The 26,582-nt window shown below is 39.3% G+C and overlaps 1 protein-coding gene across 1 annotated transcript in view; it reads left to right on the forward strand.

The window, feature by feature from the left end:
• gabrb4 (gamma-aminobutyric acid type A receptor subunit beta4) overlaps positions 1-12,277 on the forward strand; it is a gene marked incomplete at both ends in the record, with an annotated part of 37,237 nt that extends 24,960 nt beyond the window's left edge. The window contains 4 exons of the mRNA XM_080859008.1: positions 3,779-3,931; positions 6,085-6,341; positions 11,562-11,651; positions 11,921-12,277. Of these exons, the coding sequence (XP_080715134.1) occupies positions 3,779-3,931; positions 6,085-6,341; positions 11,562-11,651; positions 11,921-12,277 (857 nt within the window). The remainder of the gene's footprint in view (positions 1-3,778; positions 3,932-6,084; positions 6,342-11,561; positions 11,652-11,920) is intronic.
• Positions 12,278-26,582: the final 14,305 nt, after the last annotated feature.

Here is a 26,582-nt window from a genome sequence, read left to right on the forward strand (position 1 = left end):
AGCCTGCGTTACCCTTCACTACCCATTACCCGCCAGCTAATTTCCAGTACCTCTCTTTCCCTCTCTCTTTCCCTCTCTCTTTCTCTCTCTCTTTCCCTCTTTTCCTCTCTCTTTTTCTGATCTTCTGCTAGAATACCCCCCCCCCCCTCCATCTCTCATGAGAACTCTCACCACCTATGGTTCCGCTTCATCTCTATATCCTGTCATGTCCTTGTGTGTTTACCCAGTTTTTGGATCATTGTTTTACATGTACTCTTTAAAATCCTCTATCACAAAACATTTGAGGTCTATTTTATGAACATATGCAGCAAACCAGACTATCTAAGCATCTCAAACCTTTACCATTAAATGCCTTCCACAAAATAGAATATAACATTATAAATTGCCTCTCAGACCAAGCGTGACCTATAACCATGGTCATCTCACATCATATATCATCTTGAAGCAGTTTTTCGCAATGTGCTGTCTTTTGGTCACACCAGCATCATTTATAGACTGTAAGGTCCCTTTTTCCATCCGTGTCTCTGATGAAATAACTCAAACTATGACCTCAGGTTTCAAGAATCCCATCATTAATTTCCCCATACAGAAAACCTTTGACACAGGAACAGACGGGAAACAAAAAGTAGTTGTAGTTTTATCAATCAATGAATTACTTATTTATTTGTACTGTTTGTGTTAGGATAAAAAACTACTATAAACTAACCTCATTTTGTAAGGTTTTTTGTAAGGCTTAGCTTTCTAAAATCACTTACACCAAATGTAGTGTAGCGGTACTGAAAGCCTTTTTGAGCTACCTAATTGGTGTGCAAACATCAGAAGTTAACTGACTTTCTAAAGAATGCGTCAGAGTAGGAAATTCAACCAAGCAGTGGTATATACATTTTATTGTACGGCTCCTCCGAATGTTCCATTGAATTGAATGGGCTATCCCAACATCCTGACATTTATTTTTATGGGCCGCTGCAAAAAAATAATGGCCGCTGCCATTAGCAACGGGTAATGTGCTTCTAAATCACATATTTCATACCATGCCGCAAGTAGTCCACTCACTTTTCGTAATTTAAAATTCATTTTAACACCTGAAACTTTCAAGTTATATTTGTATATGTATGTGTATACAGTATGTATATGTATATTTATATATGTATAGCCCATAGGTCAGTATCGGATATTATATCCCAACTGGACGAACAGGACTGGTTTCATCCTAAAGGGATTTATTTTCCAATGCTGACTGGCAAATTGTCCAATCTGATCATATGCACTGATGTGTTCTAATTTAATTCACAGTCAATAATATTCAATAGTACTTCTCTAATTGGATCTGCACTGGTTCCTACTCCTTTCCACATTATTCACTCTCAAAATATAGTGATAGCGATATTATCAGTCCATTCCCCAGGGATAGTTCATCAATGTAACAAATTAACAGTTTATTTCACCCTTTCATAGTCAGGAAAACAAAAGTGATACCGGGGTTTCTCCTAAGTTGAAGAACTGTAATAGAAATGTAATGTTAACTTTTCTAAATGTTTGTGCACTGACTAGTTAAACCTTGCACAAAAACATTTTTTTCTTTATTTAGTTAATTTAGCTAGTTCACAGCACCTACTCCCTGATGCTAGTTCCTGTTCATTACTCTCCTTATTACGGGCAGCAGATTGCTTAAATAAGTCAGGTATTTTGGCGCACTTTGTGGTGTAAGCCAGCAAAGTTTTTTTTTCATATTCTGCCTCTACTTTCTTTCCATGTTTCGACTTTAAACTGCCAGAGGGCTCGATACTTTGCAGTTGCGATGGCAAAAGCCTCACTGCTATTGCAGGTTGCACCATCGGTGTCACTGTGGCTAAGATGACCTATTGAATATCTGTATAGGATATAGTATAATGTCTAAGGGATTGGGATGGAGAAAGAGAAGAAAAAAAAATACCGACCCTCGCAAGACGGTCCCACTGGGAAAATTCCTGAACTTCCGACATGCTTTGACCTGAAAGCGATTAGGGAAGTTTTTATTAACAGGGTCTAAAATGTGTGTCCGCTCTGCTCAGTTATTCCCTGCACACACTCTGTACTGGAGCAGCTACCTCAGTTGCTCAACACAGGATTCCAGAGTCTACTGTTTAGATGCTAGTAAGATGGTGTTCATTAGCATATATTAGATCAGGGGTTTTCAACAGGGGGTCCATGGCGACATGAGCCTATATTTATCAGTTCACCATTGAATTTATTTATTTTTATGAATTCGCTTTGATATTTTAACACATTTCCAGATTACACTTGAATATGGTTCAAATATCGTGTTGTAGGCAGAATATCTGCGCAGGTGGAGGGGGCGTGGCAGCGGCGGTTACAAACACGCACGTGCGTGCAGGCACATCAGTGGGCTGTGAATTACTTTCTAGTCAGAATGGTGGTCCCTGGGACAAAACCAGTTGAAAACCCCATACATTAGATGCATCCTGATCTACAATTCATAGCTCAAGCTAAACATATTCACTCAAATTATGACTAAGCATTCGGAGGCTGTTTCACAACATAAGAAGTATAAATAATAATGAAATATAATACAAATAATAATCATTATCATATTATGATTGCAGTTAGCATTGTCCTCTTGTATGGTTCAGTTAGCACGAGTACAAAAGACTGAGTTGTACTAATGTCAGTTTCCTGCTGCTACTGTAAACAGGCACTATGCCACAGCAGCATCCTATACTAGCCTATGAAGCCTAGGAAGCCATTGCAAAGACCACTGAAATGCACATATTTCAATAAATGAATCAATTTGTCTTTTTACATTGAAAAACAAACGTTAAATAATTTTCCAAATTGTTTGTGCAATGGATGTTACGTCACGCCCAATAAAAAATAAAAAACATTAGAGGCTTTCTGCTTTAGTGATTAAGTATATCTAGGTTTCTGTGAGCTGAAATGATGTAGATTCGAAAGGATTTACCCAAAGATAGCAAAGAGAATGAGAATTGTTACTGTATATTGCTGACCAAGCTAACAGCCTGGCAGGTGTTTGATGATTTTAATTTGCAAGGAGGCATTATGCATCCTACCTTCAAAGCAGGATCAGATGAGGCATTTACAAACAGATGCTTAAAAGTACACTAAATCTTTGTTGTGTATGTTCTATAGCCCTGTTCATTAACATGGTAGCTAGGGTAGCTTATGTATCAGGCTACCAACATTTGATGGCAAACATGCTTACTATTTAAACTAAAGCATCTTTAAAGCAGCATCAGGAGTTATGGTTCACACTTTGCAAAGTAACCACCTTAAAAGCACGCCAAAACCTTGAAAACACCACTAACAGCCCATTTAGCACTGATTAAAGCTGGCTATTATGCTAACTGGCCTCATTTTGCAATATTGTTGTTGATGTCATGCTGTGAAGGCATGCTGTGCGCACCACAGGACCACAACACTACATAGTGCATAGCATGGATGGCTAGTGGGAAACGCAGTCATATCTGTATATCTGTCCTTCACATGACCATATACCATCAACGTTTATTTGAAGATCATACCTAAAGTGTTCACATGCAAAAACATACCTCAAAATGTCCAGAATGTATTTGAATTGAGAAAAACTATTTTGTTTTGGCGCTACATAAATACAATTGAATTGAATTTAATTGAATTGAATTGAATTGAATTTAATTGAATTGAATTGAATTGAATTGAATTGAATTGAATTGAATTGAATTGTTTTTTTATCTGCCCATTATTCCTCTTAAAATGGCCTCCCTTTTCTCTGTCTCTATAGGTTCTTATCCCAGACTCTCGCTGAGTTTCAGGATCAAGAGGAACATTGGCTACTTCATCCTGCAAACATACATGCCCTCAATTCTGATCACCATCCTTTCTTGGGTCTCCTTTTGGATCAATTATGATGCGTCCGCTGCTCGTGTGGCCCTAGGTAATGTGCTTTGCACCACTGTTGTAGCCAGAGTGATTTCACTATGTGGCACTTATTGTACTAGGTAGTGTTAATACTATTTTGCCCGTATGCAAACAAGGAGAGATGCATACGTAGGATATGGCATTGTTAATGGCTTCACTTAAAGTCTTCAGTGCTGCTGTACAAAAAAGGAAGAAAAAGTCGAAGAAGTCGTTTTTTTTTATTAATTGTATTGCTTTGGACAAACTTCATGGGGCCAGTGATTGATACATGCTTTGTCTTCCCTGTTAATGTGGTCTACCAGACAATGCAATTCTGTGTATGATGGCAAGACCAGTGAGGAACAGGTAAAGGGAGAGTGTGCATAGCCCCCACACTGACTTGATGAAGCATGAGTGCTGCCACAAACTCCCCCTTCACAGCCCTATTGGGCACGTTTGCTGCATTTGAGATCTGGGCTTTGGAGATCTAGGTCTGGGGAGTGGCACTTCCCAACTGGATCTTTCCAACATCCTCTTTCTTGTCTTAGATATGTTGATTGGTTCTCAGTTTAGCAAGACTCTTACGGACTTCATGCCTTGCTTTAAGGACAGTTTTTCACTTTAAATGTATCCACAGCATGGAATTAAAAAATGTTCACTAAGGAAGATCTCATAGAACATAGGGTTATCACTGGTCACTGCACAAGGTCTCTGCATGCAGTCCCAGAACTGAGATGATGACACAACTGTCTATAATCCACTTCTTAAATATAACAATAGTTATAAGATTTGTTTTATGTTCATTTTTTTAAAAACATTTTTTTCAACAACGACCTATTTCCTGGCACATGAGTATTTTTGCTTTGGACAATCAGGCTGAAATCAAGTGACATTCAGCAGGCCCCCAGCGATTCAAAACTAAATTAGCCAATATTTTTTTACGATCTTGTATATTTTGTTCATTTACTGCATAAATTGCATACATCATTATTTCCGCTTCCTCTGGCCTTCTGGTGGCACTCACACTCTGACACTACTTCATATCGCAATTGTTTAGTGTCTTTCAGCAAAAGTTAAATAAATCACATTATGCTATCCTGTGAAATTCTAAATAGCGCTCGAACATGAAATTAAACTTAATGTATATTGTGGCTTTCAACTGTTTATTGAGCCGATCGACTTGCACAGCGGTGGAATTAAAAAATAAAAGTCCCTTCCTATATGTATATTGAAGGGGTATTCGTGGAAATATTAATGACGTAAGGCCAGTTATGGTCAAATTTGATTTTGAACAATCACGTTTTCTGTTAAATTTCCGTATATACGTATGTACCGTTCTGAAAAATAACAAGAACTAGTGATTTTTGAAAAGGTTGGGCTTAGTTCTAGTGACTAGGGCCATTCTAGAAGTGACCATATGAGTAAGGTTGTGAAAGTTCTATAAAAAGTTTGTGAAATTAGGTACATACCTAAAATGAGTGCATGAAATGAAGACAAAAGAACACAAGTACACACATTCATAAAGCATCCGTGTGATTGCTGTGATTTGTACCTCTCATTCAATTGTTTGCTGGTATATGTGAAGTTTAATGAGAAACAAAATGCCTTATATTATTGACATACAGTACCAGTCAAAAGTTTGGACACACCTTCTCATTTTTTTAGATGTTTTTTCTTAACTTTTATTATTTTCTACATTGTAGAAAACTCTTTTTTTGTTTAATACATCATTCCATATGTGTTCTATCGTCATTTAAACGTCTTCAGTATAAATCTACAATGTAGAAAAAACTAAAAGTAAAGAAAACACTTCTCCAAAAAATGTAAGGTGTGTCCAAACTTTTGACTGGTACTGTACATCATAGTGTTCTATCATCTGCATTTTAATATAGGCATGAACAGAAGTCACGTGAACAGATATCCCCAAATGACACCAAACCAAATTCACAGAGAGAGTATGAGACAGGGTTTTTATAATTATGCCATTTAGATCATGGTGACCTTCTGTCACTAACTTAAGTATGGACAATAGATTCAAAGGTTAAGGTGTTATGCAGGGGGAGACGGATTTAAGGATCAAAGCATAAACCTTAGAACATTGTCTGGAATGGTCTTGACCAACAGTTTACAATCCATAATAAATCAAATGATTTGAAACTGCTAAGATCCATTTTTTTGGTTCCACTATAGGTGTTACTACGGTGCTCACCATGACAACCATCAACACGCACCTGCGGGAGACACTTCCAAAGATCCCATATGTGAAAGCCATCGATGTCTACCTCATGGGCTGCTTTGTCTTTGTATTCCTGGCACTTCTTGAGTACGCTTTCGTCAATTACGTCTTTTTTGGCCGGGGTCCTCAGACACAGAAGAAGATCAATGAACGCTTCAATAAAGCCAACAACGAACGCCCACGCTATGAGGAGAAACGCATGAGAGAACAGGTCTGTAGCAGGGATATCATTTTATATGGGTTATACATTCTATATCTGTTAAAGATGTTTGTGCTGGAAAGCATTGCTTCAACCCACTGGGTTGGCAGTCTGAGGGCCAGGGGGCTATAATCTGCCTGGCTATAATTTCTGCACATTTTAACCAAAATGTAAGCAGAAATTATTATTTCTGGGGGGCACTGTAGCTCACACAGTAGCCTCGACCACGTATGGGCTTGAAGCTCAAGGAGGTCACGGGTTCGAATCCGGCCCGATGCCATTTCTCCTGTCCACTCCCCACCTCTTCTCTCTCTCATTTCCTGTCCAACTCTGCACTGATCTATCCATTAAAGGCATAAAAGGCCAAAAACAAATCTTTAAAAAAAATATATATATTATTTCCAACCTTGCCAATGTCTTGACTAGATTGTAGCAATCTCTCAGTGTGTGGCTTATATATGCGGACAGAATTACACTAGGGAAGACTTTTTAGAAGCTGTAAATCACTCACTAAAAATACATGTAGACATTAACAGAAAGAGGGAAACACCAATCCAATTTAGAACATTAAAACTGATTTTGATCGTAGTTAAGGCAATAGTAAAGGTTGAATAATCATAAAGTTCCCATTTAAGGGGAAACTTTCTTTATCAAAGCAGTAACCCAAGCTTATTTAAATGATGTTTACCAAATTGAGTGAAGTATTGACTACATGTGTAACAGCAGGTAGAATTGTAGGCAGGACAGACTGGAGACGGCTAGTTAGAATAGGGTCCAGAGGACATGTCGTAGGACAACTACAGAGAGGGGAGAATGAATTCAATGTTCAGCTGAAGTTAAACCTGTTTAGGAGGATTGCAGAATTGTGCACAATGGCAAAGAGTGACAGGGTTTCTTCAAGCCAGTCTTGTGGAACGAAGACATTTGTTTCTATCAAGCTAGTCTTGTGGATAGAGGACATTCCATGGAGCTAGTCTTGTGCATGGAGGACATTCGTACTAGTCTTGTGGATAGAGGACATTTGTTTTGTATCGAGCTAGTCTTATGGATAGAGGACATTCTATCAAGCTAGTCTTGTGGATAGAGGACATTTGTTTTGTATGGAGCTAGTCTTGTGGATAGAGGACATTCTATCAAGCTAGTCTTGTGGATAGAGGACTTTTGTTTTGTATCAAGCTAGTCTTGTGGATAGAGGACATTCGATCAAGCTAGTCTTGTGGATAGAGGACTTTTGTATGTGGTTTGAAATACTACTTTGTTTAGGTCTGATCACTCTGATTAGACTCCAAGGCCACAAGGTGAATTTGTAGGGTAAATTAGCAGGCGCATTTCATTTCCCCATATGTTGGCTGTTATGCCAATCCCCTACTTCCAGGCACAGTATCATTACTAACGCAACCAATGTAGATAAGACCGAAAATGAGGATTGTCGCATGGACACACAGATTGGATCTAATCACTTGTAATATAGCCTAATGCAGACAGTCAATCTAGAAGACTGGATTTTGATCGCACTTTTTACTTTTGCTTTAAGGGATTTTTACACAGATATATCTGTAGACCATCCTTCTGCAAACTTACACTACAATGCAAAAGCTTACCTATAATCTATTGCCAATCTGTCACCCTCTTTTACTGTTAACACACTTCTGAGATTTCTGCCTATTTTCTGTTTTTTTTTTTAATTATAGTACATTTTAGCACTAGAATAAGTCGATGGTATTTTTTCCAGTAGTGTGCATTAACAAATATAGTAAGAATATATTTTCAACTGAGCAATTTGCTGAGATCCACCTTTCCCATTTCATCAGAATACGCCATTTATGCACATACTATACATTCTTAGTTCCCAACAAGCTGTAGGTGCATTCTGGACTGTCTTGGCAGCAGATGTTTTCATGGCTTATGTTATAACACCAATGCTTGTTAAAGGTTCAAACCCTAGCTCTAGCATCCAGGCTCTGGGTCTCATGGCTGCTCCACTGATGGCAGTGATCTTTTCTGGCAAAATATATAAGAATCTTGACCGACACTTTGAGCCTCTTTGGGTCCTTTTCCATGGAAATAGATAAGGACAGTGACTGCAGTTCCATACAGTCCTACTTCCACACTCAGTTCATACCAACCCTTAAAAAGTTGATCTGATCTGGTGTTTTCTTCAGGGAGTAATAGTTCAAAATATCAGAATAAACGTCAGAACCCACCCAACCAGTGGCTTTTAAAAGGTTGGAATGTGCTCTGGCTTCAACCAGCTCAACTCTTCATTGTTTGCCCTGTCCCAACCACTTTTCTGCAGAGAAACATTTTTGCTAGCTACTCATTGGTTCCAGGTCCTGCATTCATCTGGTGTCTGTTTCACCAGCAACCCCCAGACGTGCAGATATTATGACTTGTTCGAACATTAAGACATTGACCAACCTAATTAGATTGTTTGTTGACATCATTTATTGCCTGGAAAATGTAATCAGTCAGCAGTCTGAACAGGATATTCAACCATCTGCATTTTTTGGGGGTCTTCACATGGTATTATTGTATGATCCCTGCATTTGCATGAATTTCTTCACAGAACCCCTGCAAGGTGTTTCAGGTCCTCAACCAGAGATCTTGCCAACAACTTGACAGTATCAGTCCTACTCATTCTGATCCTGAACAACATTTTACCTTTAATCAGATAGGATAGTGAAGGTTTTGACAGGAAATAAGCTGGAGTGAACAGGTGGGGAGTGGGATCGGGAAATGACCGCGGGTCGGATTGAACCCGGGTCCCAGTGGGCATTCAAGCCCGTTCATGGTCGGGGCTGCTGCTTGCGCCACAGCTCCCCAAGAATTTTTTTTTTAAAATAAAGTGTGTGTGGGTGATGAGTCTCTGGTGGCCAGGACAATTGTGTTTGGCTCTCTGCATGCACACTCATCGTCCATATTTCCCTACTGCCTGATGCCATCCTTCTTAGTGGGGGAAACATTGGGAGATTTTCATGGCTGCATTGCATTAACCATTGTCTGGGAATTCCCCGCCACCTTCTTTGCATTTCATATAGTTAGTCTGGCGAAGTACGCAATGCCGGTCCACTTCAGTCACGTAATTGGACACTCCTTTAACCAATCAGACCAGCGATACAGGTGACATACTTTGCATCCCGTTATCAATTGAATCATTGAGAGCGTTTAGATGCACACTATAAAAACAGATTATTTTCGGGTTTCGTAGTTAGACTATCTGGTTATTCTAGTGCTCATGTAAACGGAATAAACTGATATTAGTTATAGGTTTTTGAAAAACCCGTTTAACACACTATTTTGTTACGTAGTCGTGGTTAGTTTAAATTCGCCAATGGCGCGCCAGGTAGCCAATAGCCAGTTTGTGATTGGCTCCAAGGATCCTTACAATTCCGAACTAACCTGGCATAGACGCCTTGCCAGACCGACTCTGGAGGCAAAATCAAATTGGCCGGAAGAAGAGGGGCGGGACTTCCCAGACAACATTAACCGTGCATGCACAGTGAATTCCTTCAGAATCCACGGCAGAAGATCCTGCCAAACATGCTTCGTTAGGAGAAGATGTGTTATCCCTGGGAGGTTTCTTGAGAAACCCTAGATGACTGAATGCAGGGCATTTTTGACGATGTTATCTATGTTGATTGCCGTTTTGAGTTCCACGAGAGTTTAATCAGTCAGTGATGTTTATGGGTAAGTCAGAATTTTCAAGTTATAAGGGTGGGGACATTTTGAGAAAGGGAGGCAGAACAGCCAGGGTGACAGAATGCAGCCTTTAGGAGCTTCTGTGAGAAGGGTCAGAAGATGGCTTATTATTATTTACTTTGACCTTTTGATCTCCTTGCTTGCTTCAAAGATAGTTGTGGATCCAGAAGCAAGGTCAGGGGCTTGTCTCTCAAGTGGCTTACTGTGGAGTTTGACGGCATATTTTTTTTATGGCAGAACATAAAGTTCTATTGAGCTTGAAGATACAAATACAAATACCTTTATTGTCATTGTATACCAAGATTCATTGTGCTGCAGTACCACGCTACACAGAAGGATTTAAATATAAAATATATATAAACATATCAAGGGAAATTAGGTATGTGTAAGAAGGAAGGCATTGCACATGTTGTGTAAGTGCATAGGTCTCATCCTTAGATCCTTTGAATGTAAAACTGAGTATAGGACCTCGTTTGTGCATGAGGCTCTGATTTTAAAGTGCTACTGTGGTCATGGGACTATTTAATATAAATCATAAACCACAGTGCAGTGTGTAATGGGCAATTTAATTGCAAAGATATCAGTGGAGTGCAGATAATGTAGCAGCTTCTTATAGCCTTATAATCGGTGGTGTCTTGGCAGATTGGCTCAGGGGGTTTATTGCTCTGGGATAGAAACTGTTCCTCAGTTGAGCAGTGTGGGCTCTGGTGCTGCTATAGCGCCGTCCGGAGGGCAAGAGAGTTGAAAGATGTAGCCAGGGGTGTGTAGGGTCTACTGAAACAGCGGGAGCTCTAGATGTCTTCAAGAGGTGGTAGGTTGGCTCCAGTGACTGTCTCAGCACAGCTGGTGACCCGCTGTTGCAGGTGGAGTGCCATGTGGTACCATGATCTCCCACTGTACCAGACCTGACAATCACCTTACGCCCTTCCTTCGTCAGCCATAGAAGAGGTTCAGAAAGACTCAAGGGCCAACAATCATGATCAGCATTTTTTCCCCCCAAATGATGTAAAATGGTCTTTCCCTGTGATTTGAATGATCAGGAGTTCTCTTGTGTTTTGTCCTCATGAGTAGGAGTACATACATAAACACATTTCTATACCTATTATATTTACATATGTTACAGCACTTCAGCTGCACACATAACTTGGGTCCGAATTTTTCAGGATCGCACTCCTAGTTTACGTTTTTATACCCTAGTTTCCGTTTTTGTACCCTAGTTCCAATTAGTTTCCTAGTTTCCAAAATGGTTTATTTGGCATGGTGACAATGAAATTCAGAAGTCTGCTCTATAACACAGTCCAACCCAGTTACAGCCTAGTTGCCGATCATTTATGCGCTCGTGCAGTATAAATGTATGCATCCATAAAGGCCTGTTGTATAAATAGCTGCGCACACCGGCGGGCTGTTGGCTGTCAGATATTTTTTCATGTTCATGCATTGATTTATTTTTAAAAACAAGTGAGGAAACAATAGGCTTGTCTGTCTTGTTATAATGGTTTTAATGTTCTCCTCTATTTGTCTCCCTCCTCAAAGGATTCTATTTCAGCACCATTTCAAACCAACACCCTCAGGTCATACGCACAGCGGAGAAATCTCTATATTGAGGAGCAAAGAAAAGTTGGGGTATGTGTTTGAAGGACTTACAACCGCTCAGCCATAAATCATTATAGGCTTGGCTGTGCAATGCTATACATTTATGCAAACCATTATCACATAAAAGAACGCGTTGTGAAAATATACTGTTACTATTTATGTGTAGGTATGTGGCTGAACAAGACATTACTAAAGAAATGAAAAGTAGACTTTTTTGGTGTATTATAAACCAAACATGACTTTTAGTTACTTTTGTTTAGATCATCTGTGATCATTATGTTGGTTCTTTTTTTCCAAAGGTTGACGCATATGGAAATATTCTTCTCACCTCTCTTGATATGAACAACGAGGTGATGCCATCAGATCTAGGGAGTAGTGTACTATGCGACTCCCGCAACTCTGTCATGTCATTTGAGAGTACTGGTGTGCAGTTCCGCAAGCCCATTGCATCGAGGGATGGATACAGTCCCCATTCCTTGGATCGCTCCGCCATGCGGAGCCGAGCTAATTGTCGACTACGCAGGCGCTCATCAAAGCTGAAGCTCAAAATTCCAAACCTGGCAGATGTCAGCACGATCGATAAGTGGTCCCGGGTAATATTCCCCGTCGTCTTTGGATTATTCAACCTAGTCTACTGGTTGTACTATGTGAATTGATATGCATCCTTCAAGGAAACATGGGTGATATTTTGAGAGCACATATAATTGGGTTTGATACAATTGGAAAAATGTGTATACACATAAAACATTGATACATATGTATATGCATATTTCTATATATTTCTATATATATACACACATTTGTGTGTCAGAAAGACTTGTGTAAAACTATTAATATAACGACTTGAATGTTTAAGAATAATAATGAAAAAAAAAAATTTGAGTGTTTTTTTTATTTTTATTTCTGGGATAAAACTGAAAAAGATACAGTCCCTTTCAGGAGCCTGGGAACTTTCGACTGCATGGTATTTTTGCTAAAAGAAAAGAAAGATCTTGAGAAAAATATGAAACAAACTAAAAAGGACATGTTGAAGAGTAAGGCTGGCTTTTATTAATATTCAAAGTAATCTGCAGTCCTGACTGTGGCTCATGAAATCAAAAAAAAAAAAATGTTTGCAGAATCCTTTCCCCCGTTCTTTCAAAAGTAAACTCAGACCTCAAGCCCTCAGCCAATCCCATTTCCTATGGAAAAAGACATGGAGTTCTACATCTGTACTCCCCACTCTGTACAGCAAACGTCATATGGATTACATATTTGTTTGCTTTGTCTTTATTTGTTTGTTTGGTAGTTTTTTTCCAAAGAGTTATAATTAGGTCAACAATGTCCTTGCAACTATTCTAAAAAAAAAAGTGACATAGACTATTGAATAAGTCTGGTAACGCTAAGCCGGTTGATGAAAGGTTTCCTTAATTTGACCTTTATTTCTTTTCTTAATATTTAATTTTTGAGGTTTGAAATTTCCATGGACCAGTGCCTCTGGCTGTGTTTGAGTACGTTTTCATGAACCATTAATTTCTGTGCTTAGAAAACAGTCATGGAAACCTTCAGTAGCATTAATGAGACCTTAAACATTCTATTCATTTAACCGATTTGTTACCAAACCATACATAGCTAGGTTTTAAGTTTGTTTTGTGTCAGTATCCTTTTTGGTATCATGGTAGGCACACATATTGCCGTACTCTGTACTGGATCCTGGAACTATCGACCCAACGCAGTATCGCCTGTAACAGTATTTGTCTGTTTTTTATTTACCTGATTGGAAAGTTCAGGGAAGTGTACTTGGTATTTCGGACGACAGTGGAAGAAAGATTTTCTTGGACCTTTGGCCAGAAATTCCGTAATCAACCCGAAAAAGGTGTATCAAAAAAAAAAATTGCAGTTCAAAACAGGGAATATAAATGCTGTTTTTATGTGACACTCTTAACATACTTTCATACCTTAAGAATGTTAGGTGGTGGTATAGTCCCTGTTAAATGTGCCTGAAACTGAAATTTAAGAGAGGTGTCCTTACTTTGTCCTTCAGTAGGTTTAGAAAGAGGTAGTGGTAGGTCACTTAACTTTGCCCGCTGACACCCTCTCACACACAAGAATCAACAATACACCCATCCCCCTGATGTCACAACTCTGTGGATAGTGTCAGTGGTGTAGTGGTCCCTGGAGAAGTGGGTATACTCTTAATTTTTTTTAAGCAGCCCATACAGCACAGGATAAACGCCCTGCTTTGAGAAGTGGGTATACGCAATGCTGACTGAAAAATAAGTGGGTATACTCCGTATACCTGCGTATACCCTGGACTACACCACTGGATAGTGTCCCAAAAAAAGTGACAGCAGAATAATCAGGAAGCTAGATTTTACCTGGCAACAGAAAGCATACAATACAAGCCATGAACTAAGTACCAAAAAGCCTACAATACATGTTTGATGTGGTGCCTGTGGTGTTGTATTTTCGTTCTCAGCCTCAACCGTACTTTGTGACTCACCAATAATTGGCACCTGACCACTTTTATCTTCATTTCATCAGACTGCTGCTGTTTCATGAAAGAGATAATCTCAGCATCCATGACAGCCCCCATCCGAGCGGCTCTTTTCTTCTTCTTGTAGTCTGCCATATAGAGCAGTTCAATGAGCTATCTTAGAATATCTGGGCGGAACACACGAGATTGTTAGCCACTGAAAGAAGGAAACGCAGGGACTTTCAGAGGACATGGTATGGAGCTCTTGAGCAAAGCTATATTCCCACCCAATCCAAGTGCCAAGCTAATCTCAGGTCTCACTCCGCTAGTCTCATGTGTTTTAATGGCCCCTTGGGCTCAGCATTGCCACACCCATGTGCTTACCTAATGCTTTTTTCAGTATTTCATCCGTCTAGGTTTTAGTCTCTGTCAGCTGTGGATTTTACACAATCGAAAAGAGTCAAGAAAGGACCAGTGTATCAGCAACTTTAGAGTGCTCATTGTCACTAGCATTGTAGAAAGAAAACTAACATGAACTGATAAGATGCTACTTTTTAGTTTTTTACTTTTTAGTTATTACTTTTTAGTTATTACGTTTCACATCCTTGGCAAAAGATAAAGAAAAACGAGGGGCCTATTTAGGGAATTGGTGTAGAACCTTCATCAAATCGTTATATACAGTATGTTTCGGATTCTGATTCTGATCAAATCATTATATACAGTATGTTTCTGCATTTCCATGCGTGGGAAATTTTTTATCTGATTTATCAAGCATTGTATGCTTCTTTCTAAGCTTCTTTCTAATGGATAAATCAGTATGGAACTGTGTTAATGAGTGTGGCTGGTGTCCACTCACTAGGTCATATAAATGAATACCCTTCATATATACATGGCCTCCTCCACCCATGTAGCAGAATACTGATGACTGTGGTATTGAGATAATGAACAGGAGAGATGTGCAACCTCTAGCAGAGACTGAATGCACCTATGACTTAGATAGTTGTGTCCTCCAACTAACACGACTTCCTGTCGAACACTGAGCTGACCAATAAACTTGTAATTCATTACACCTGTAGGGACTTAATAGACTTACAAGCTTTTATTGAAATCGGACATACTGTGACATTTGGAACACGTGTGTGCAGCAAAAATTTGCCTAGCGATCTCTCCTCACCACTCTGTGTTTCCAAAACCGCCTAACACACTGCTTTTAACAGCTGCCGAGTGTGTGTGTAGAGGTGTGCACCTTATTTCAAGTGAATTACATAAAGGAAATCAGAGAGTTGGTTGTACTAAAAAAAGTGAATGTTGTAGTGTTAAGGACCTTTTATACTTGATGAGACCCACAAAAATTACATTTCAGTGTTGTCATTGGTATTAATGTACTTTTGTCGAGTTGAAGGTTATTTGGTACAAAGTTTTGAAAACACCTGCAAGCAGCCTTGCTGATAAGATCAGGGTACCATAACTGTGTAAACATAACCGCGCATAGCCTGGCCATTTGACACAACAAATGAAGATATGTATTTACTTACATAAAATGTGTGTTTACAAATTTGGCTGCTGAACCAAATCAAAGAAACCACTATTTTGGTGTTCACCGTACATTCACTGTAAGGTGTTCACAATTTGGGTGTTCACCTGGGTAAGCTGTTGCTACAAACAACCAGTTGTCTTGGTTTATTGATCCCAAGAGCTGCCACTGTCTCCTAGACAACTTGAATTGGATTGTGGACATAACATTTTTGTAGAACAAATTCATGACTTTATTGTCACGTCCCTTTGTAAAAAACATTTGACAGGAGTTTTGTGAGGAGAAGGTAACCCAAGTAAGCCCTGTCTCATTGACAAAATAAATCGTCTTTCAGATAGTAATATGAAACAGCAGTGCATGTAGAATCAGACTGATGCTGTATGGGAAACGCCACACTTTCCAATGGTTAGAATAATGTATTTCTATATGCTGTTGGAGGAAAGAAAGTGCTGAATGCACTCGTGATTTTCAACTTAGACTGTGAAACTTCTTTGGAGTAAGAATGCAGGAATGTCTTCAGGAACATTGGGAATAGTAGGGTTCTATTCTGTGAGTTTGGTGTAATTTCTTACCCAAAATATGACTCAGAAAGCCGTGATGAAGCGTGATCTAGATTCTCTTGAAGGAGACCAAAGCAACGCCAGTGGACGGGCCATTAAAAATGATTTAAGAATTTATTTTAAGTGATATTTGTGGTATTTTGGGTTAAATTGTAATGAACAAATGTACTATATCTGGTCCATTTTGTCAGTATCATTAATATTTCTATTTATGTATGTGAAGATAGGTGGGTAGATATGTATTGAGTTGTTTATTTGTTTGTTTTTGCCCTGGGAGGGGGCAAAGCAGTGGTCTTCAATGGGAATTCAAGCTCGCAGTCAGTAGAACCATTTCTCTTCTCTGTCCTCTCACATTTGAATTTACATAACTGGGTCATATGTCAACACTGTGCAAAATGAACTACCTGCATAACTTGTTTCATGATGCAAGAGGCTTTGTTTACATTTAACTGTGTTTCTCCTTGACAGCATTCATTTTATGACGTGGGAGTAGGTGGTGCAAAATGTGTTGAATGATTGATTTCAATGTGAATTTTCTTGCCTTTTGTGTATATGTGTAATTACATGTGTATTGTACTGTAAATATATATCTTTCACTTATATTTCTTACTGCATGAACCAAACAAAACAGTTTGTAATAGGAGCTAGATTCACTGATAATGGCATGAACAGCTTTTGCAGCACCAGAATCCTTCAGAAAACAAAACCTATGAAAAAAGGGGCGAGTGGCTAAAGTTAAGATATCGGTTTTGTTTTGCATGCCTTCATGGACAGGTTTATTTTGATATTTTTCTATCTTGAACCTCTGTATCACCTGACATCAGTATGAAGACAAAGTGGGGGAACCGTTTCCTCTCAATGTAGGCTACTTTGCATCACAGACAGACATTAAAAAAAGGAGGCAAGCACTGCAAAACTATTACAAAAGGAGGCAATGAATCCCATTTGTCATGGAAATGACAGACATGTATGGAATTACTCTGGTTCACCAACCCTTTCGCAAGGTGTAGCATAGTGATAACAACAGTTTTAATTAAGGCTATGGGTTCAAATGTGGGTCATTAATATACATGTCTTGCAATGGTATTGGTATGTCAGGATGTAGGTGACTTTTCATGTGAAAGAATACAAGTGGAAACCTATGTCCAAGTGAAGTAGGTGATTTATTGTACAAGAATACAGAAGAAAAACATGTCTCAGTGAAGTAGCTGACTTTCCTTGTAAAAGAATAAAAAAGGAAACCCTTTTTCTCAGTGAGGTTGAGATCAGTTGCCCCTTCAAGACAGACAAGGGACCTTCACTCTCACTCAGCAGGGAGAGTCAAGCACATGTAAGGGGAAAAAATGAACTGAAAATTCAATCATCACTGAGTATGGTTCTATTTCACTTCTAGTTGCCTGTATTTCTTGTATTATTTTAGTAATTGTAACTTCTGTTGTTTTCTCATCAAAATGACATATTTATATTTGCAGTAAATCATGCCCTAAAAGTACTATTTATCTTTTTTCTACTGTGAAATTTGTTTTCATTAGGTTTTTCATTTGTGCTTGTTATATTATTTTTGATATAATGTGATTCTGGTTTAATTTGTCTTTATGAATTCACACATTTGTAAAGTACAAGGTTGTATTTTTGTCAGTGCCAATTAATGTAAGAGTGTCAATGAGTTTTTCTATGTGTTTGAGCAAAATGTTTTTTTTTCTACCAATACAAAGTGTTAACATTACGTGGTACAAAAGGTTATAATTAAACCAACTGATTTTTACAAATAAAGGCTTACTGAGTAAAAAATGGTATTGGCAAAGTTTGTTTCCATTGCCCTTTGAGTGCATTGTATTTTCTTTAAATGATGATGGGCACAGAGGACTATGGGTGGCCATAGATATGGTCCACATCAAGTCTAAACATAACCATAGCTCAAATAACTGCTAAATAAAGCAGCCAGTGGTGTTTTTGCCTTTATAATTGGTCAGTCCCCAATTTGTAAGTAGCGGATTTTGTAGTAATGATAACATTCCAAATTTTGTATAATTAGTTGGACATTATTTATGGTCTTTTCTTCTCAGCACATTAATCAAACATTGAGAATCCAAACTGGATAGGTCTGCATACGTTGAATGAACTAGGATACAAGATATGTTGGACAATTTATGACTAAAAAGAACACTGTTAATAACATATATACTCAAATATTTCTCAGTCATTTTGCCACTTGATACTGGAATTGAAATTTAGTTAATAAACAAGTCACAGACCACTGTATTCTAAGACACTTTTGTGAGGGAAAGCAACACAAAGATGGATTTCATCTACATGAAAACACTTTCAAGATATTGTGTATACAGGAAACAGGAAACATAAGGTCACTAATGATCTTGTCCATTCCAATACGCTTCAAAATGTATGATTTTAATGAAGTGCTTCAAACAGTAAAGTGTTAACGTCAAACTACAAATACATCAAGATTCCATGACCACAAGACCTATTAATCAAGAATTGATGACTTAAAGGCTCCATGCATGACATGTTTGAAATGAGTTTCTACATTAGTACTACTAGGCACTACTAACTCCACAGTGGGCCCAAATGGGGTGTAGATTAAAGGCACAGTCTGCGATTCTGGCTTAAGGTTATTGATATTTCGGCCAATCAAATGACATTTCTCCCCTCAGTGCTCTTGAAGCAATGTGTTCATTGGCTTAAATTGTTCATGGCTCAGTCTGTGCCACTTTATTTATTTCCCATTAAACGAGTTAGGACTGTGTACAAATAAGTTTTTTCTCAGAACGGACAGTGAAACCGGGAGAAGCATTCACTGCCTCCAACAAAAAGTAGGCTATATTGAATCAGAACTGCGTTCCTCATGTTTAATGGCCATTGCTCAATTCTCTGATAAACCCTGACTATCGGGGTATGTTTCAATACACACCTGGGACACCACCTGCAGCAGAGGTTTAAGTCTAAGCCAGGTGTTCTTCACTGGAGAATACAGACACAGAGCACAGCCACTAGATGACACTCTAGCTGCTTATATGGTTTAATAGAGGAGGATTCAGGTATATTGTCCTCATAATGTAAACAAAACCAACAACCTCATATTACACATGCAGTGTTTGTCTGTTTATGTGTGTGTAAAAGTGTGGGTGTCACGTGTTCTCCCCAGGACTCCCCAGGATCAGGCACTCTTTAGTTCATGAGGGAGGTGTAAGGCACTCTTTAGTTCATGAGGGAGGTGGCAGGCACTCTTTAGTTCCTGAGGGAGGTGGCAGGCACTCTTTAGTTCATGAAGGAGGTGGCAGGCACTCTTTAGTTCCTGAGGTGGAAGGCACTCTTTAGTTTCTGAGGGAGATGGCAGGCACTCTTTAGTTCATGAGGGAGGTGCAGGCACTCTTTAGTTCCTGAGGGAGGTGGCAGGCACTCATTAGTTCATGATGGAGGTGTAAGGCACTCTTTAGTTCCTGAGGGAGGTGGCAGGCACTCTTTAGTTCATGATGGAGGTGCAGGCACTCTTTAATTCCTGAGGGAGGTGTAAGGCACTCTTTAGTTCCTGAGGGAGGTGGCAGGCACTCTTTAGTTCATGAGGGGAGGTGTAAGGCACTCTTTAGTTCATGAAGGAGGTGTAAGGCACTCTTTAGTCCCTGAGGGAGGTGGCAGGCACTCTTTAGTTCATGATGGAGGTGCAGGCACTCTTTAGTTCCTGAGGGAGGTGGCAGGCACTCTTTAGTTCATGAGGGAGGTGCCAGGCACTCTTTAGTTCCTGAGGGAGGTGCCAGGCACCCTTTAGTTCATGAGGGAGGTGTAAGGCACTCTTTAGTTCATGAGGGAGGTGTAAGGCACTCTTTAGTTCCTGATGGAGGTGTAAGGCACTCTTCTGCTGCTCCACATCAGGAGCATTAGACCCAGGAGAACGTGCCGGTCCGAAGGGCCAAGGTAGCATACTAGCATCTTTGTTCTAGCTGGGATTGGGAATGTTTTGGTTATTTCACCTCCTCCTTAGTCCACCACAGGTCACTGATGCATACAGCTCACCTTGTAGATGTGTCTTGGATAAAACAAACAACCAGCTCTCCTGCTGGTACAATCGAAGGACAGTTCAGTACATTCCGAAAAAAATCAATTTCAATCACTGAAATCAGGATGGATGGGAAATCCATGTTGTAGATTTTGCAATTAGGACCTTCACTGCATACACATAGTGTCGACTTACTGAGTATACCCCTGGCAGACTGCAGGGATACTAAGCCAGGCACACGGGGCACTGTCTTCAAAATCTTTAATGGGTTTAAAATGACTGACCCTAACCCCGCCCTGTGTTTATCCAATGATGATAAACTTTCTATACTGATCAACACAGAATGTTTTTTCTTTTTGTCTTTCTCCTATGTATTCATATCTGAATTGTTTATGAAGTGATTTATTCCTGCTATAATCTTTTAAGGGCCCATTATGTGTGTATCTTGATGTGATTAATGAAGTTACTCTCCCCTCGTTGTTGTTGTTGATGTTGTCTTTTTTTAATTCACAGAAAAACAAAGTACATCTAGCATTTATTCGTCTCTACTCCAGAAGGGATTCGACTCTTGATTGTTCCAATAAGGGACTAGGCTCTGGGCGCCTACTTTGATTGGATGTTGAAAAAAACATGTTTACTTGGCTCACATAGCAAACTTATCTAATATACAGTACTATGTTCCACTCCAACCTCAAACAGCCCCTGGGCTACCATTAGCACCATAAAGCTTCCGCTTGCAAAGACCAGATCTCATACAAATAAATCATTATAAGTAATCGATGTTGCTGCACACAAATTGGACTTTGCGGTCATAACTGCAACTTAATCATCTTCAATTTATAACCGTCTCCAGAGCTGTCAATAAAGGAGGTGCTGCAGCTGCTTTATTTAAAGATGAATACCACCGGCAGAAAAATGTCACTTACCTCCAGAGGTTTGATCTATTTTTGATGTCATTCTTATGTTCATATTGACAATTCTAAGATGACAAAGCAGCACATGGAGGCACAATCTGGACTTAGTGATATGAAATGGGGTAAACATTTCAACCATTGCCATCAAAGACTAAAGCTATAGTGGCCATCTCCAGTGGCCTTACAGCATTCACAGGGGCTGGCAAGTAACGATACCCTTATTACCCTTAATAATTTAAAATATATACATATAAAAGATAAGACATATGAACATATCTGAATACATCTAAGACTCAGGAGATATGTTTTGCCAAAATACACTTCTATATACACAGCATGCACACACTCAAACACTCCTTCAGAGAGGGAGAGAAATGGCAATTATGGGCATAAAATATGAATGCAAACTAAATATGCCGCTGCAGAAGGGGAAATGGAAAGCCCAGCAGCACAGCAACTTCTCACATGGGGCTCAAAATGGCTGTGCCCTTGCCAAACATCTGCATCCACATGTACTTCAAAGATGGTAGCACAAGCAAGCAGACAGTTCTAATAATGTGTTGAAAAGGTAAGACTTTACAATCACTCTGTAGTAAGATGGACATAGCTTGTGGTAGGCTGCCTAGTTTTTGCACACTGTCTCGATTTCAGTGGCTGACGACTTACTGCTTGAAGGGTCTATCAATATTGGCAACCAGCCACCTTCAAGATTAGAAGTTCCTAACAAGACACACAAGGGGATTGTGGCCCTTTTTTCTCACCTGACACCTCTGGCTGCAAGCCAGGTTGTCCCTGAAGAGGCCCTGTGCCAGGTAGGGCAGTACATCTCTTAAAGCAGCGCATGGCTCAGTAGAGACAGGTTCTCCCCACTTATAGTTCTCTCCACTCAGCAACATACCAGCTGTGAGAAAAAGAAAGGGCAACTGGCAGCTCTACTTTGTCTCGTCTGGTCTCTACTGCAGGCTCAATCGGGTCGTGCTTCTCACAACACAGATTACATTGGAGTCATGGTCCAGACCGAGAGTGTGATTTAGACAGGTAAGTTTACGAGAGGTTAAGACAGATCACCCTATAAACCCCACTATCTAGAGCTTTAAGTGTGACAGATTTGACCCCTGATGGGTTTTAGCTTCCTCAAGGTTGAAGTCCAGTGAGGGACTGTGCTTTTTATAATGTAGAATTCCACTGGGCAAAACATTCGAATCAATATTCCAAATCAATACAATCAGAATCAAAGAAAACAGGTACTGTCTGCATGATCTTGGGAAATGGATACCTGGTTTCAGAAGACCTCTACAGCACACACACACACACACACACACACACACACACACACACACACACACACACACACACACACACACACACACACACACACACACACACACACACACACACGGATATGAACACATCAATCTTACCTTTCACTGAATCCTCAGGGGAAGTAAACCAAAAAAGAAACAAGGAAAAAAATATCCAGGAGGTCAACAAAAAGAGAGAAATGTCAATTGATAGTAAAGTAACATACATTGGAACCTACGTGGAACATTTATAGGACTTGCTCCACACAAATACCTGTAACACCACATACTTTTTTTTTTTTACAGATTCATCGTTAGATTTCAACATAAGCATTTATATAATGATTAGTTAATAATTATTTCCATAATTATTGTATTCTCTATAAAAGAAAAATATGGCCTCAACATAAGAACTGTGCCTCTATATGACATCATGCACCATATCAGCCAACCATAACTAAACATGACTCATCAAAACGACACAAATAAAATGGCCATACACCTTTCCAGGCAGCCTCTCTCTTTCTCCCTCTTCTTCTATATTATATTGTTAATGCTAACACTGATAAAGTGGCCATATTACCTACTGTTAATTGCTTACCTGAATACATCTCCTTATCTGTTATTAAATTGATATCTTCTACCCACATTTTTTCTCTCATATTGTGTGACCTTTGCTTGTAAATGCTGATGGGTGTGGAAACATTGCTCCTCAACACCATATCCATTAAGTACATTTATGCGTGTTGGCAGCCAAACTCTACCCACTCACTTTGTTTCTTTCTTCCCCTCCTAGTCTAGACTATCTTCACTGTGGGATGCTGCTGTAATCTTTCCATCTGATCTACTTGTAGAAACCCTCTTCCTACACGAACCCACCCCCACCACACTGCAATACACTTATTCTATCCCATACTCTGTAAATAACTGCGACCATCGACATAGTTTTCTGTTCCTTTGGTCTACCATTGTAATAGTGACCTTATGCGCACACTGTTTACCCACGAAGCTGTTCTACAATACACAAATGCTATCTCCACACCTTTTCCACTGCCAATTTTGTATGTATCATGTACATACTATATTATGTTTGTATGTCTTATGTACATTTACCCCATGTATGCTGTGTACACTTACCCCATGTATGCTGTGTACATTTACCATGCTAACATGCTCACCATGATACATGTATGATGTCTTCTGCTATGTTTCTGATTGTTTCCCTTCCCCTTCTTGACCCCTCCCTTCTGCCACAAGCCTCCCCCTTATTTTTCTATCTCTACCCGGCTGGCTTCAAGCAGATGGGCCCCCCCTTATGTGCCATGGTTCTGCTTAAGGTTTCTTCATGATTAGCAGAGTGTTTTTCCTTGCCCCTGTCACGATTGTGCTTGCTCTAACCTTGAGAAAATGTTATTGTTTTGACACTATATAAATACAATTGAATTGAATTGAATTGTATTGAATGAAATGTAGCTAAAACAAGCATAAGATTACTAAACATTACTTTGTCTGTAAGGTCTATCTTCATAAATTAGCAAACCATGCATTATAAAGCAAACAAGGCAAAATCAGTATACAATGTATCAGGAATAAACGACTAAACATGCCACATATTGCAAGATTCTGCATACCATACAAACCAAGGTACCAGGTAAGACATTTTAGAAAATTAAGGAGGTAGGAATTTCGGAAGATTTTCAACATTCCAAAAGGAGTAGCACAATATAACACTACTGTGGTTAGAAATCCTGTTTGTAAATCAACTACCATACCAAGAAGGTATTCTGAAGGAAAGCTGACTATTTCAAACCAGACATACACATTCATGTAGATATTTGAATACGGGCTTTTAAAGCCACGTCAGCTCCGGAACAGTTGGGAGGCTACAGGTCCAATCAGTCAGTCAAATCAATCAAGAGATATTATTTTTGATACTGTTGATTAAAAAAGGGAGCAAAACACAATTATTTTTCAGTCTCTTTGTTGAATTGATTAGAGTTCAGAATCTTCTATATGGTCGGTAGGCTAGGTTATTTCCTTCATCATTTTGGTGGAGCCTGTGGAAGGGAAATATGGCATGAAATGAGACAAACCGAAGCGCAATGATTGATTTAGACTACCGTGACAGCGACCATTGAGGGGGTTTACCTGATTGTGCGTGTTGTATTTATAGTTACGGGGTTTTTATACTTTTCTACAGAAAATATTGAACCGATTGACATTTTCAAACTAAACGGGAACAACGGGGGAGGGAAGGTTAGGTTGGAGAGGGCAGGCTTTAACTAACGTTCCTCCACTGCTCCTTAATTCAGTCTGCCAGCTCTTCTGGATCATTAAACCTTTTTAAAATGAAGGAAACGGCGCAAAAATAAAGACGATTAAGTAAAGCAACATATACTGGCTAATTGAAACATCCAGCCACTGCTACAAATAGAAAGTAGCTCAAGCGCTGAGGAGGAAACCCAAGGAGAACCGAAGCATCAGGATTTGGTGAGATTTCATTGATTCAGTATTTCACATTAGCAAGTTCATAAATAACATTGCAGGTTATCAGGTTATTCGGTGTTGAGGAAGGTTAAAACAGGTTATGCATAATGTCATGTTTCTAACAGGACGGTTACAGTGTTTTTTTCCGCATGTAGCTTAGGCTCACATGGGGTTTAACAGGTTTCCTCGCAGGAGGCTATGGCAGCTGGGGAAAGTGCATCGATGCTTACAGTCCGCTCTGGCGGAGAATGCAGTGTTGTCATTGCCATAATCGGCACCATGTTCTGCGCCAATATGAATTGTTTTTTGGTGGAAATGACTGACAATCTTATTTGCGCTAGCTTGATCCTTGATACAGAGAGAATGGAATTGAACATGAGATTGGAATAAATTAAAGTAAATGAAAGAAATGCGTTACCGACCTGTCTGTGCGCTATTTAGCTATGCGCTTGCCAATGCGACATGTAATATAGGGTAGCTACTTGTACGGAATTGACTATGCTAGATCATATATGTTGTATACTTGGCGAATAATATGCGGTTCACTCACATCTGTCATAGAGGGGCACATGTTTGTTAACACATAGGTGAATAACCTTGAAAATGGGGGAAACTTCTATTCGAATAATGTGTCTCTAATGTCTCTTTCGCTATATTTATATGGAAATGCAGCATATAAGAACTTACTATATCCACATTTGGTTTCATTCATCATGTACTGACCCCTCATCATACAGACTAGAATAGTGCGTTTTGACAATGGCTGTCGTTTGCTGTAAGACAAGTTGTATTAGATGTAATTAGGTCCTTTCTTAGACTGCTCTGTCTTAAATCACTATTTGGAACGCTGTTTTGCAATGCTATAAATATTTACGCTCCCATTTGTTTTACATGGGAAGCATCTGCATTTGTATTACCGTGATTGACTGCACAGTTTTACATCCAAGTAACGCTATTGTGAGTCCAGTGCTCCCCATAGGTACGCTACTCGCCTATAACACAGTTACACATCTTCCCCTCAAAAAGCATTGGATCATTAATCGTAGGCTATGTAATTGTGGATGTTTTCATTATTAGGCTATCTGTTGCTCCAAATAAACCAGATCGCAGCTGACTCATCTTGGAACCCAGCCTAGTGAACGCGTGCTTCTAGCCCATCTTCTCTCAATGTCTGAAACATTCATATCAAGCCAACGCTGAAGTGTAAATCCTGAATCATTTGGTAGCATTCTTTGATTGAAACACCGTTGTCTACGAGGTCAATGAAAACGTGTTTTTCTATCAAGGTATTATCTAGTCCCGACCATTGATTTCACATTGCGTGTAATGCCATTGCCCATTCACCGTCAAAAAAACAAACAGTCCTGCAGTCGTTCACCTTCTAGGAGACTGATCTAAAAATAAAAAAAACAATAACGTAATGTAACCATCTAGTCCCTTTGAAATGTTGCATGGTTGATCTGCCTATAAAACATTAGATAAAATTACGTCATGATTTAGACTCAAAGCATGCAAATCAATTTATAGGCTGAAGCCTACTGGCAGTATGGGTAGCCTATTTGAAGTCACTGACAGGAAATAGTAGGTTTTGGGGTGGCATTAGTTAAATTGAGAAGGAAAAAGTAGTTTTATCATTGTACTAACAAAGTCGAAAGTGTGTTTCTAAGTGCAGCCCTCTGGTGCTAAATCTAAATGATA

This window comes from Sprattus sprattus (genome assembly GCF_963457725.1).
Source record: "Sprattus sprattus genome assembly, chromosome: 20".
Lineage (NCBI taxonomy): Eukaryota > Metazoa > Chordata > Actinopteri > Clupeiformes > Clupeidae > Sprattus > Sprattus sprattus.